At 40.9% G+C, this 14710-nt stretch overlaps 1 protein-coding gene across 4 annotated transcripts in view; it reads left to right on the plus strand.

Moving 5' to 3' along the window:
* The window catches only part of lrp8 (low density lipoprotein receptor-related protein 8, apolipoprotein e receptor), a 179418-nt gene extending 166644 nt beyond the window's left edge, over positions 1-12774 (plus strand). Inside the window, exons 17-19 of one of the 4 annotated variants that reach the window (XM_086116517.1) lie at positions 1489-1557; positions 6572-6762; positions 9142-12774. In XM_086116517.1, coding sequence (XP_085972643.1) covers positions 1489-1557; positions 6572-6762; positions 9142-9180 — 299 coding nt within the window. In that variant the 3' untranslated portion in view covers positions 9181-12774. Of the gene's footprint in view, positions 1-1488; positions 1558-6571; positions 7775-9141 lie in introns of those variants that run through there. The other 3 variants (XM_086116514.1, XM_086116515.1, XM_086116516.1) reach the window with 3 other exon arrangements.
* The last annotated feature ends 1936 nt before the right edge of the window (positions 12775-14710 follow it).

Here is a 14710-nt window from a genome sequence, read left to right on the forward strand (position 1 = left end):
ACCGATAGTGCTTTATAACTGCTTGAACAATGTTTGAAAAAGCACTATGCCTTAATTGTGCTTGAAAGAAGAACAATGTTGGATGGCAGAACGAAACAAAATTGATATAGCTCTGCTCTGAAAATTTCACACGACTAAAAGCCTTGGCGAGTAGCGGAATACATGTTTCCGGCGTTCCGTATTCAGGATACAAAAAAAAAAAAAGTAAATGTAATCTAATACCAATACAGGAAAAAATGTAATCAGATTACAGGTACAGTACATGTATTAAAAATGTGGATTAGTTTACTGGATTACATTTTTAATGCAGGGATATGTGCTGCTCGATCCCTGTACCACCAATGTGGATTTGTATGTGTTGCTGGTGATGGGTCAGATTAGTTTCCAGTCTAAGAGACTCTGCCGAGGCTGCCTTTTGTCACCGATTCTATTCATAACCTTATGGACAATATTTCTTGGTGAAGATGAGGTGGTGAGGCAGTCCCGTTTGGTGACTTTTGTGTTGCCTCTCTGCTTTTTACAGATGATGTGATGATGATATTGTTGATTTATTGAAACCACAATCTCTTACTAACGCAGTTCACAGCCAAGTATGAAGCAATCGGGATTAAAATCAGAACCCCTGAATCTGAGATCGTGGTGCTCAGTTGGAAAAAGTTGGGAGTGCCCTCTCCGGGAACGGGAATGAGATATTGCCCTTAGTGGAGTATTTTAAGTATCTCGGGGTCTTGTTCACGAGTCAAGCCAAGATGCGACGGGAGAGCTACAGGCGGATCAGTTCAGCATCTGCTGTGATGCGGACTCTGTATCAGTCTGTTGTGGTGAAGCCAAAAGGCAAAGGTCTCGATTTACCGGTCGATCTATGTTCCAACCCTCACCTATGGTCATGAGCTTTCAGTCGTGACCAAATGAATAAAATCCCGGATATCCCTTAGCGATAGGGTGAGATGCTCAGACATCGGGTAGAGACTCAGAGTCAAGCCGCATAGAAGAGCCAGACGAGGTGGCTCGGGCATTTGATGGGCATTTCTCAACTTGCTCAGTCGTTTTTGCCACCCCACTTGTCCCCAGCTCTTTTTGGAACGTGTTGCTGACATAAAATTCTAAGTCAGTGTTTATTTGCTAAAAACAGCAGTTTTATCAGTTATTCGATTAAATATAGATTGAACATGACTTGCAAATCATTGTACTGTAGTCTGTTTTTATTTTACGTTGAAGACAACGACCCAACGTCATTGGAGTTAGGTCTATAAATTTTACAGTATATACTACACTTGAAGGTAAAATAAGGATGAATATCGACCGTTTTGTAGTTTTTTTAATTTTGCAAGCATGTTGAAAAAATGTTTCTTACTAGCTACAGCAAACTTTTCTTTCCCCTCTAGCAAGTTATTTGGGGATGATTTTGAAAATAATTTGTCACATCTCTCTCTCTCTCTCTCTCTCTCTCTCTCCCTCTCTCGCATTTTCTCTCGCCCCCGTCATCAGCTGCGGGTGATCACTACCTCATAGGCAACAACATCACAGTAGCTGTCTTGGGGATAGTCATTCCTATCGGTGAGTTCTCTCGACTCTCTTGCTTTGGTGTTCTGGCTTTTGCTTGCCTGCTTTTCCCTTCTAGCTTTTTCCTCTGTGATTGTTGTGTGTCGATACCGTATGCACGCGTGCAAGTGTGCGAGAATGCATGAGTATGACTTTTAAAAATATTTTTTCCTCCCACCTTGCCTGATTTAACTGACCTAATTCGTGTGTTAAAACAGTCAACATCTAAGGGGGGCCTAAGTGGTGTTCCTGTGCAAAATATCCACTGGTTTGCTATTATTCAACTACAAGCCCTGACTCGACCTATGGCTAGAGGAAGCCATTACGAGCCAGTAAGCTCATTAGTCAGCGCTGGCCTTTGTAATGTGCACATTACAGCCTGTCAAGCAGAGCATTCAAGCAAGTGGGGAATTCTGTTCGTTTTGCCATCACACTTGAATAGCTGCAAATAGCATTAAGTTCCCGCTTTGAGCATACATTGTTCTCCCACTGCAATCTATCTAACTGCCATGAGGCACTGTAACCCAAGTTAACGTATTTTCCGCACAATAAGGCACTTTGCAGTATAAGGCGCACCTTCAATGAATGGCCTATTTTAAAACACGTTTCCTATGTAGTGCACACCACATTACAAGGTGCATAGAATAGAAGCTACAATTGTGGCTGCAGTTGCGTTATGCATCCACTAGATGGAGCTATGCTAAAGGTAATACACTACAACATAATAGAGCTTAATTTATAAAGTGTTTTCACAACCGCTGCAGCTGGAACAAAGTGCTTAACCGAACATTTAAACAAGAAATCTGAATGTTGATCCATGTATAAGGCGCATCGGATTATTAAGATATCCTTTATTTGTCCCACACTGGGGAAATTCACAGTCTACAGCAGCTAAATTGTGGGTAGATACGCTGCTGGCGAGGCAGCCACTCAATGAGGCGCACTGTCGGCTTCTGAGAGAACTGAATGCTTTTACTGTAGGTGCGCCTTATAGTGCGGAAAATACGGTACATCAACACTACTACATTAGGTTGGCAGATAAAGGCCAAGCAACACAACCACATTCTATTTGTAAGTGTGTAAAAAAAATGGGCTCCTGAGTTGCTCTCCTCTGGTTCATTCATCATGTACTGGTGACGAGCACATTAGTTACCTGTGGGATTTTTGTCAGTAGCGTAAAGCTCAGCAGGATTCAAGCCTTTCAATGAGCAAGGTCAACGCTTGAAACAACTCATGTTAGCTTGTTTAGATGTACCTAATCTTACAGCTGTAGGTGTACCTTATGTTGGTTGAGGAAAATCGACGATTTTATATATCCATTTATGCATGTCTTGAATCAGTGGTAATTTCTAAATTAATATCTACTAATATTAGTCTGGTGTGAAAAAATAGTACTGGGCCACAATTTTACATATAGTCTGTTTATATGACTACTTCACCTTTGTAATAATAATCTATTGACCTGATAAGATCAAAAAGTCACGAGTTATCCACCTTTTTTTCTGCTGTGTACAAACTACACAGGCTTGGAATAGGACAGAGGGACCAACTTAAGTCACATAAAATGTTGCAAAAACTGGAACCTTATCCAAATGCTTCAGAATAAGCAACCATTGGTCCGCTGATAAAGTGTGAATACGAAGAGCATCAGGCAGAAATAGAAAAAAAATGTCCACCAGAGCTACTTGTGAATGTCATCACCATAAATTGCCTAATAAGATGTTTTCAAGTAGACTGCACATGCACAGGCCTCACTATATGTAATTCGCCTCGCAGTTCCTCATCAGCTACATTAACTAATAATTAACGGGTTAAGTTTTGATAAATTGGACCTTAACTGGGCGTTAAAGAAATGCCTGTGCTATAATAATGTACTTTAATCTGCATTTTGATAAGTAGTACCTGCCTGGTGGATCTGCATCACTATAGTTTAAGATCAATGCTCACTAATACCAATTTTAGTGTGTGTGTGTGTGCGTGTGCGTGTGTGTGTGTGTGTGTGTGTGTGTGTGTGTGTGTGTGTGTGTGTGTGTGTGTGTGTGTGTGTGTGTGTTTCCAGTGTACCATAGTTTGCGTTCATCATACTTCATTCTAATAAGGTGGCAATTTAAGTGTAGGGCATGCCAGGTTCAGGGCCTCAAGCTTATTTTCTAATGCGAGAAAAAAAAACATTTACAAGCATTATTTCGTTGTCATTTTCGAAGCAAGACCACAATAAAATAGCAAGAAGCATTTTATTAATTTTTAGTAAAATTTTAAAAGTCTTTCCATGATGACGGAAGAGGCACTGATAGTCAGGAATGAGACCTATTCTACGAGATGAAATAGAAAGGAAAATCGAACTTAATTATGGCAAAGAAATATGATATATATATTAAAGAATATTCCGCTGATTGTGCAAATGGCCTTAAAGCAGGGGTGTCCAAAGCCGGTCCTCAGCCGCTGTCCTGCCTTTTTTCCAGTTTTCCCAGAGGCAACACACCTGATTCAGAGAATCAGGATCGGTCTAATGCTGCTTCAGAGCTGGCCGATGAACTGATCATCTGAATCAGGTGTGTTGCAGCCGGGAGAGATGGAAAACAGGAAGGACGACGGCCCTCCAGGCCCGGAACTGGACATGCCTGCCTGAGAGGATCAGCATATGCCTGAGATTTCTTCTCTCTAATATTGAGCACAATGGCAGCTCTCAAACATTGTACTGTAATGCTCATTTTCCCCTCCCTACAATTGAGATATCAGTTCAGCTTATTCCAACAACCCCCAAGATGATTGAACCCCCCCTCCCCCGCGCCCACTCCTCATCCATTGCTCATTCTACCCCCCTGCTATTCTTGAGGCAGCAAGTCCATTTTTGGCAGATGTGAAACATTATTACTGTTACGGGTCTACAAGGGACGGATTCTGTGCTTCCATTCATTAATGAACAGAGCCCACCCACATCTTCTCAAGAGGAATCAGCTCAATTATTATAGTCACTACTTAGCCAAATTCTGTCATTTACGGTGCACGATAATTGGACTTAAATACCAGCATCAGACAAAAGGAGATGGTTTTAACCCAATGAGCATGGAGAGGAAGATTGCGGTCGTGGAGTTTCAGCCGATTCCATAATTAAACACACATGTCGTGGGTGCACATCTTAGTTTATGCATGTTGATCTTATTAACCTGCTCCTGTAATTTGCTCTTCAAATTAACTCATTGATAAGCAGAAAAGGGAAAAGTCATTTTGCGCCTTGTATTTACAGTATACTGTATCAGAAATAATCGCACACACCCACACAAACACACACGCACATATGTGTGTGTGTGTGTGTATATATATATATACTGTATACAGTATATATACAGTATATATATACTGTATATACATACTGTATATACATACATACAGTGATCCCTCGTTTATCGCGGGGGTTACGTTCCAAAAAGAACCCGTGATAGGGGAAATCCGTGAAGTAGTCAGCTTTATTTTTTACAGTTATTATACAATACTGAACTATGTATACAATGCAGAGGCGATGACTGCAAGGGAAGCTCAGCTTTCTCTAAAATGTCAAAAAGTAAGTGATCAAATATATGTGTGTACATACAATTGTGTGGACATGTCATTGACTAAATATGCGCTACAACGTGCTCAACTTTTTTTCCAAATCAGCTTCTTATTACTGGTTACGACGCGACTCTCTTCTCTTTCATTCCCACAGCTTCACTGTGCTTTAAACTGTGTGGACGCTGAGCGTCGACCGCGCGGACGCTGGGCGTCTAGAGAGTTCAGTGTAGGTTGTCCCAATGCATTGAAACGAGACGAGTCATTGGATAAATGCTGGTTTTGTCCCGCCCATCGGACACCCAGCGACTCCGGGAGTCTATGGACAGTGGCCATTTATCGGCTGGTCTGGACGCTGAGCTTTTCTGCATGATGATTGGATGATCTGTCTGATTGACAGCGAAATGCGCCAACCACCAATCTTATGGTGAAGGCATCCTTTTAATTTTTTGAAAAGGAACGTAGAGTAGAATTCACGTATAAATAAACTGACACATTTTATGATGTAGGCCGAAACTGAGCTTCCCCTCCTTGACACACACCAGCATCCGCCACTGATACCTGATGAAAGCAAAGACCAAAAATTTGCAAAGGTAAATTTGGCAAGCCGCACAGAGACGAGATGCGGAGACTGTTCACGTTGGTCAGTCCCTTAGCCAATCAGGATGCAGAACACAATTCACTGTTTAAAAAAAAGCATTGAAAAAACTGCACTTAAAAAAATCTGTGAAACAGCAAAGCCGTGGAAGGTGAACCGCGTTATATCAAAGGTTCACTGTGTGTGTGTGTGTGTGTGTGTGTGTGTGTGTGTGTGTGTGTGTGTGTGTGTGTGTGTGTGTGTGTGTGTGTGTCTGTGTGTGTGTGTGAGGGAGAGAGCGATGCATGCACGTGCTCATTGTTGCAAATATGCATTCATAAGTCTGCTTCTGAAGTAACATTTTGGCTGAGGATGAATGTACTGTTTTGCAAAATGAAGGCTCATTGTTTTTTGTTTTTTTTTCATCAACTGAGTCATTTGTTTACAGGCAGAGGGGCCCCGAGTTCTCCTTTTGCAAATGATTATCCTAAGGTTGTTTGGCATGACTGTCCAAACTAGCCTTTCTCTACAGTATACTTCATGGGTATATTAAGACAAATTAGTTGCTGTCGGAGTTCGAATTTGGTAATCTATAATCAATTTGTATTAAGAGTTGTGTTGTCATTTTAAAAATGATTGTTCGTTACAAAAACAAGGTTGAAAAATCCAAACAGCTTTTTGATTGCAATACATTTATTTGAATGAGGATTTCTTGCTAAAATGATTTTTGCACTAAATAGTTGTCGAAATGAGAAAGAAAATGATGAGCCTTCAGTCGAAGAAAGTGTGTGTTTTTGTGTAATGTGCTTACAGTGCCGCTCTGTGTCCCCTGGGCTGTGTTAACGTTCCCGCCGTGTGTTGTTGTTGTGTGCGTGTGTGCGTGTGTGTGTTAAACACATGCAGTCCCTATCCTTGCCACAGTGGTCATCGGGCTACTTTGCACCGGCGCCTACCTGGTGTGGCGCAACTGGCGGCGCAAGAACACCAAGAGCATGAACTTCGACAACCCTGTTTACCGCAAGACTACCGAGGACGACGACGACGAAATCCATATCGGGCGTCACAGCGAGTCCATCGGTCACGTATACCCAGCAGTGAGTGGCAGCCATAGTCAGCCATTCATAGCTCTTCCTCTCGGGAGCGGCGTCAGTGACAGCAACTCTCACTGGTACTCCGGGGCGCCAATGCTCTCCAGTGGCAAATGAGAAATGAAACTTCTGGGGAGGAATTGTTGGTGAAAAAAGAAGCAGACGTGCACATACCACACACATACCAACAGACGACGCACACATTGTGTTTTTGCAGTAGGCACCGAAAACGCCGAGCACTTGAAGCCCGACACCATTTTACCATTCCTCTAGTGACCATCATCATAGAGACATCTATGCATTTTATCAATTACATCTCCTTTCCCGACATACTGTATCCCACTTGTTGTACTTTGTGATTCTTTGAGTTATATTTAAGTGTTTCTTCAGAAAAATCTAATAATTTCCTTAATGTCAAAACCCTACTTTATCAAAAAAGAAAAAAAATCATACACTTTCATATCAACTGTTTTAAGAAGATGCTGGGTTTAGTACAGGAGCAAACTGGGATCCTTATCAAGACAGCACCAGTGTGATGACAGTCGAAAAGTCTTAATATGGGGGGGGGGAGAAAAAAAAACCTTAAGTTCTTAATGCCAGAAAGCTACGACCAATCGCAATCAACATTTGCATGCACATCACTACTTGTGTCCACTTCAACCTCTGAAAATAACAAAACAATCACCGCCATGTTTTGGATTTTATTGGCATTCAGCCTTTTACTCCCGTAATGTTCAAAACAGAGAAAAAGCTTTTGCAGTTGCTTCTTTTACAAAACTACGCCTGATGGTCACCGAAACTCATGCCTACCTACCTATGCCCACATCAGTCTTTGAAATCATCAAAACAATCGCCATGATATTTTCGATTTTATGGGCATCAAAGCACGTATGGCACTGAGCTACGGCGTTTTGCGAATGTGAGTGCAGTCACATTTTTTTTCCTGTTTCAAAGACATTTTGAACATGTCCCAAATTGGATGGCGACAAAAACGACTGTTTGGGAATGGGGAGGAGGGGGGGACACACGGGGGGGGGGGGGGGGGGGGGGGGTAAGGAAGCAGCATTTTAACATAGCTAAATGCACAAAAAAAGTTGCTTTTGCATGATATGACTGCTTCAATGACCATAAGTATTGAGGCCATCGTTTCGGTATTTCCAGCGACTGTTGTGGGCATCGGTAGATATATCCACATCGATTTTGGTAAAGACTGATAGCGTTCTAACATTCAACAACATTAAACTTTTTCTCGATTGTCTATGGGCAGAAAAAGGGGTTAATGGTTTAAAATCCAAAATACAGTGGGGATCATTTTAATCTTTTTCTAGGTTAAAGTGGGCATGTGAAGAGATGTGAATTTTGCTGATGATACATCAGTGTTTTCTCACATTAAGTGATGTAACGCTTTTTTTTACACGTACGTTAGGTGTTTCAGGCTGTCCCTGAAAACTATTCATGTCACTAAAGACTGCTTGGCTAATTTACAAAGAATATTTTGGATTATTTTTACATTTCACAAGACGGCTGACAGGACAGCTCAGGATTTCATATTTGTCGTTGAAACAATGTCATGTAAACTCAGAAACAGGGCAGCAGAAATCAGAAACAAGAACAATCCTCCACCACTAAAAAGATCTTTGAGTTCAGTTTTATTTTAAGGGAGTAACGTATTGTCCTTCTGATGACATTGCTACTGGTGCAATGTTGTGCCTCGAGGCCAGACGTATACCAACTCAATAGTCAACGGCGGCCGTGAGTTGCATTTTCAAAAAAGAAAAGGTGGGGACAGAAATCGCTGTAAGGACATTCCTTCCCTATCATGTGGTGTTGTCAGAGTGGCGGAGCAGGCAGTGAAGGGCAGCCAAAAAGGAATGCGGGGGAAGGGAGGTAAGCGCTTTGATCAGTTGGCATGGCAACACTGATTCCTTTGTGTCACTCCAGCAAGAAAACTGGCAAATAATTTGGCATATGATGACAGATCAATGCACAAATGAGTTGTTGTTGTTTTTGGTTTGTTTTAATGTGCACCCAAAAATCTTTTTGGGCCAGGAGGTGTCACAAAGGGTAACATTTTTGTTGTCTCGCCAGATTTTCTCCTACTCTCATGTGGCATCTCAGAGAGAAAGAGAGATCAGGCTGGCTTTTTGCGGGCCAACAATTTGCAGCCAAAGGCACGCAGCCTGCATTCCCTCATAGAGCCAGAAAAGGGCAAAGACAAAGGAGGTCAAGTGTCGGAGGGGAAAGTGAAAATTATAAATAAATAGCTGAAGCCTTTGTCTTTTTTTTTTTACTATTTCAGGTTGTTGTTTTTGTCATCATGCAACAGTGTGATGTTTTTTTTTCTTCCCTTAAACTTTGGTAATATGTTTTATCTGCTGTTTTCAGCGAGTGGCACTCAGTCAGGAGGACGATGGCTATCCCTGATGGAGGGATGCAGCCTCTCGCTTCATTCCCAACTTGGCCCCTCCTCCCTCCACATCCAGACCTCCACAATGAGGCCTGGCTATGTACAGAGGAGACTCTGCTCCTTTTGCCTCCCTTTTAAGGAGCAGGGATGATTCATACAACCAGTACTGTATATCCCGACTTTCTCTATTCGTGCTCTCACTGCAATAACAATAGTAGTTTCTATTACATTTAATCCTAGTGTCTAGTAGCTTATGCTCCGCCCTTTTCTTTTCTTTCACCACCTCAGGTAGTCCTCGTAAACATTTACATGCTCTCTTTTTTTGTCACACTAACCTCACTGAGCTGTCGTCAGTTCCAGAGCAAATTGACGTGCCAGAGCAAATTAATGTTTACTCTGTGTAAATGTGTTAGCGGTATCTGCCTCTCTCTCATTGCACAGCGCAAGACAGACTTCCACTCAGTTGAAATGACGCACAGTATTTGGCACAAGACAGGGTTTTTTTCTGCTGGGTGCTATTTTCAAAACCAGACATGTCTTTGTTGGAAATGTGTCACAATTCTCTATGCTCTCCAGCCCTTCACGTACTGTACGGAGTTACCAAATCGAAATATAGGAAGAGGAATTAGTCTATTCATGTGAGAATGAGTGCGTGCATGCGTGTTGGTATGTTGAGGTTGTGGTGTAGGGTACTTGATGTGTGGTTGGGAATAATTTGGAATTGATTTGAGAATGGAAGAGTAAGAAATTAGGGGGTTTTTTTGTCGGTTTTTTTTTTTTTAAGGTGAACATAAGGATTTGTGCCACCAGAAGGTCGAGCCTCAAGGCAAAAACCAGCGAAGCAGAAAAGAGCATTATGAGTAATCCTCTGTGTTGGCACACTTGTAACAATGAACTTGAGGTTGTTTGTTTGTTCTCACTCAGTGTGTCGTTGACTGTTTGCTTGTCTCTGTTGCTGGTATCGGAGATGGGTCATTTGGACCTGAGGGCAGATAACAGCATGAGCAAATTTTGGATAAACACAATTTTAAATGTGATCGCCCGAATGAACGAATAACATTGGATTGAAATTAATGTTGGGGAAAGATTTTGTATTTTATGAAGCCCAAAAGATGCATCTACCGATCCTTATGCTTGATTAATTGTCCTTAGCAGGAAAAGGATGATGAAAAATCCACATTTTATATATTTTATACGTGTGTGTGTGTGTGTGTGTGTGTGTGTGTGTACACGATGGCTATGTCAACATTTGTAGGCTTCATCCTCCAAAGGCCGAATTTGTCGGCCACATGATGTAACTTCCAGTGTCTCTCGACCGCAACCTGGTGTCCAAATTCACACGACCTTCGAATCTGGCTCTTTCTTCCTTTTGCTTTCATGCAGGAATCAAATTTCAGACCCACAGAATCTGTTGGAACACCCAATGACTTGTTCTGTACTTGCCCATATGACTTGAAACTGCTAGATCAAGTAAATATGATGTTGTACCTGTTGGTATGCCTAATGGACTTTTCGAACTTCATCTACTGGGTGTCTTGTTTTCGGCTTCTTCCGAAAACAAGTCACTTGTACAAACTTGGCCAACAATAGTTTTATAGGGAGACTAATTGTTAATCTGCGCAAGTGGGCAAATGTGGCTGGTTGGTGTAAAGTAGTTATCCATACAAGTTGTTACTTTTTTCTTTGTTGGTCAACCACTTGCCGGAAGAGAGTCAAATTAGTTCGAAAAAAGCTCGGATTCAGATGGCACGATGTGTACACCGTTGTGTAATTGGCAGATGAATTTAGGTTTGTTGGAGTTACTCTAAGAAAGATTGTGCAACCCACGACACATTGGTTATTATCAGTCTCCGACTCAAATTATCGTCTGGTAGGAAGGAATTGCACTCCAACATTCTGTCTCGTTACGTGTTAATAATCGTAATTCAATAGCTCTGAAAGCTACTTCTGTCAATGATTTGGGGTGGCGGGTTCTTGATTTTTGCTGCCTGCCCAAAACTGGCCACTTCCTTGTCCTGTCGCAGTCTTTGCACTAAAAAGTAGTCTCTCGGAACAGTCTTCCAAATCTCTCCATAAGAAGAGAATATTACTCCTGACCCAGGGTGCCCAGAATGCTTTTTAACGGATTCAACGTTTTGTTTGTTTCCACATCTTCATTGCATGCACAAAAGAATAACACCAGCTACAAGGTTTTAACATTTTTTCCATATCTAGCGTTAGTGCCTGTGATGCTCCAGTTACATTGTGTTTCCCAATCTCTCTTGCATCCCATCTTCATCCTAGCATCACCATTTTTCCTTTGCAAGGGCTATCAATACCACCAGGATAGATGCACACTAGGGGACAAAAAAAAAAAAAAAAAAAGATATGATGCTGGATAAAACCAAGGTCTCCCGAACAAGAACCCCCAACAGGTGTCAAGAAGACGCTCCAACAGAAGCTGCCCCTTCGCATTATATTTTGGACTATGAAATGCTCTTTGCTCGGTCAAGACTTTTCCTTTGGTAACTTTTCTTAACAAACTGCTATCTATTAGTGATGTGTTTGTTTTGTATTTAAACTCAAAATGAATCATTTCAGACTGTCAATGATATCATGGTTGAACTTTGTTCAGCTAATCCAAAAATAAATTCAAGGCATAAAGTTGCTGCTCAGCTAAGTTCAATTCTAAAGGGGTTTGCGACTGTATATGGTTAACAACTCTGTAATAAGAGTTCAACATTATTGGGGGAATTGATGGGGCGGATTTAATTACTTATGTCTTTTAGAATCATCTGGCTCTTCCAGCTGTTTTGAAAAATCTTTTTAATGTCATTGTCGACAGTAAAAAAAAAAAAAAAGAAAAAGAAATCGGGCCTCCATCCATTCCACAGCCACACGGTGGACACATTTTTTTTATGCTGTTTGTTGCACAAAACATTTTCAAGAAGCCTTCTGCACTGTGTAAAAAGATTATGCTCTTAGGAGGGGAAGGGGGGGAAGCGAGGCAGTCCGCACATCCAGTCCAATGGTTTTGAATTGTGACTTGTAAATACTTTTTCATACAGCTTTTTGATAGTGTTTTAATTGTATCTGTTAAAAAATAAATAAATACAAAAATAGATGTACATAAGCCTCTGAGGGGAGAAAAAAAGTGTAGAATATATGAATTTATTTGTACACAAGAACACTGGATTTCTTTACTACTTGATTGTAACTAAAATTAATAATCTGCCAAAGTGTTTTTATTTGACTTTTTTCCTGTTGTCTGTTCCACATGTTTGCTTTTTAACAGGACTGCAGAGTTTATGTTCATACTGTATTTAATTCTGTTGAATAGATTTTGTTGTGTGTGTGTATATTTAAAAGGGGGTTCTCCTTTTTAATTTATTGGTGCCTTGTTTTGTGCTCCTGTATACTTTTACTCTGTCTTTCCTGTGTTCTGTGTCTGTAGGAGAACAGATGGGATTACCTGGTGGGATAGTCGGGGGGGAAGGGCTGTGGGAGTTTAAACCTTAGCAACTTCTGTACTCACATCTGTTCCGTATGCCAAAATGGTCTCACTCACGTTTCTATGAAATCAAGCTTCATAAATATCTCTATATATTGATATAATAAATTTGTAAAAACTGTTCCCTGTGTTGTCCTGTTCCTTTCAAGTCATTTTTTAACAAAATCAATATTGGTCATTTTAATAGTACATCTCAATGAGGAGCATAAATCAATTACGGCCCTATAATGTGCACATAGAAGCATCTAATGTTTCTCAAAAGCCGACAGTGCGTTTTATAATCCGATGCACTTTATATATGGATCAATATTCAGATTTTTTTTGGATGTAGTATTTTAAATGTTCTGTAAAGCGCTTTGTTCCAGCTGCAGCGGTTGTGAACGCTCTTTAATATAAAAAAAAAAAAGCTGCATTGTATTGTATTTCCTTTTAGCATAGCTCCACCTAGTGGCGGCATAATGTACCCGCAGCCACTATTGTAGCTTCTATTCTTTGCACCCTATAATACGATGCGCCCTATATATGAAAACAGTTTATAAAGAAGTCATTCTTTGAAGGTGCGCTTTATAATCCGATGCGCCTGATAGTGCGGAAAATACGGTAGATTAAACTGCAGTTTGGAGTGAATTTCCTCATTGCAAATAATTATTCTTAACTAAATGTTGAACAAGTGCTGAGAATTCCAACAATGAAACCTCTGGAATACATTTCAAAGAAATAATGAAGATGAGAAGCAATGGCTAATCAAAAGTGTTTCACAAAGAAAAAAAAATCCAAAATCAAATCGAGGACAAAATGAATTTTGTAAAGAACAGGTTTAAAGGGACCGTTTATTGGGCTGAGCATTGGTACTGATGTAATGTAATGTAAAAATGTCAGCACAAAAATTCATTCCCCTGAAATAGTGGTTGAATGCGTTTTTATGACTCCATTCAGCACATGTTTCATGATGCCCATTATTCATGGACGGGGGGCTGCTTTTTCCACATATGAACCTAACTACGTCATTGAAGGAAGGAGGCAAGCATTGTAATATTGTTTCCTGCCTTTCTTTGTCTCATTCTGTTATCAGCTAGTGTCTGACAACGGTGAACAATTGTCCTCAAAATTCGTGTTCACATCTCTAATCATGACCATTTTAACCTGTGAAAATATAAAAGCACAAGCACATTTTGGATTTTATTGACATTAGCTGTGAGCTCCAATGAAGAAAAGCTCAATAAATGTTGTGCCAATAGTTTTTATACTTTTCAAGATTGAGATGGACAATAGTAGGGATATGCTTATGCATATGAATTATGGCGGTTGTAGTTTTCAAACTTTTAGCAATGCATTTTTTTTAGACTCCATACGCAGGCAGCCAGCCCCCATAGCTAACTGGTTAACATTGCTCTTGCGCTGTTGTGGCAGCAGTCGGCATTTGGCCACAGAGGTTGACGTGGCAAAATGTGCTTCTTACTGACCAGAGACGGAGCTTCGCATCTCGGAAAGCAGTCAGCTGAATGTCGCTTTTGTAGCCAAAGTTAGCGGGGTGAACGCTGACCTCTGTCTGAATAGAGATTGAGCCCTGTGTCGCGATGCCTTGCTGATGTCGCTGCTTCAATGTTGGATAGTAAGATGACCACTTTGAGATGGAGAAATGGAGTGTGGCCTCCCGGATGGCTATTTAAAGAAACCTTGCGCTCGCCTTGTGGGCAGCCCGCCAGACTTGCCCTTACTTTTCATGTCTCTCTCCTAAATTATCGTTCCGAGTTGACAATACTGACAAACGGCTAAGAGAGAAAGGTAACAAGAGTCAAATGTCTTCGACTCAGTATTCATGAGATTCCATTTGATTATGACTTGTCAAGTCAGCCTGTTTATGTTTGAAAATCTGAATTTTCAAATCAGTGTGCCTTTCGTTTCTGAAATAAAAGTTTTTGGTGCGATGATGCAGAGTGCTAAGACCACCTCATGAAACAAGTAGCATCGAGGTAGATGCCAAGATTATTACATTATTAGATTAGATAAAAACAAAGAATGGCAAGATGCAAGGGTACAACCTGAAGGTAATAGCC

The sequence above is a fragment of the Hippocampus guttulatus genome, chromosome 7 (assembly GCF_054856545.1).
Source record: "Hippocampus guttulatus isolate MCC_2025c chromosome 7, RoL_Hgut_1.0, whole genome shotgun sequence".
Lineage (NCBI taxonomy): Eukaryota > Metazoa > Chordata > Actinopteri > Syngnathiformes > Syngnathidae > Hippocampus > Hippocampus guttulatus.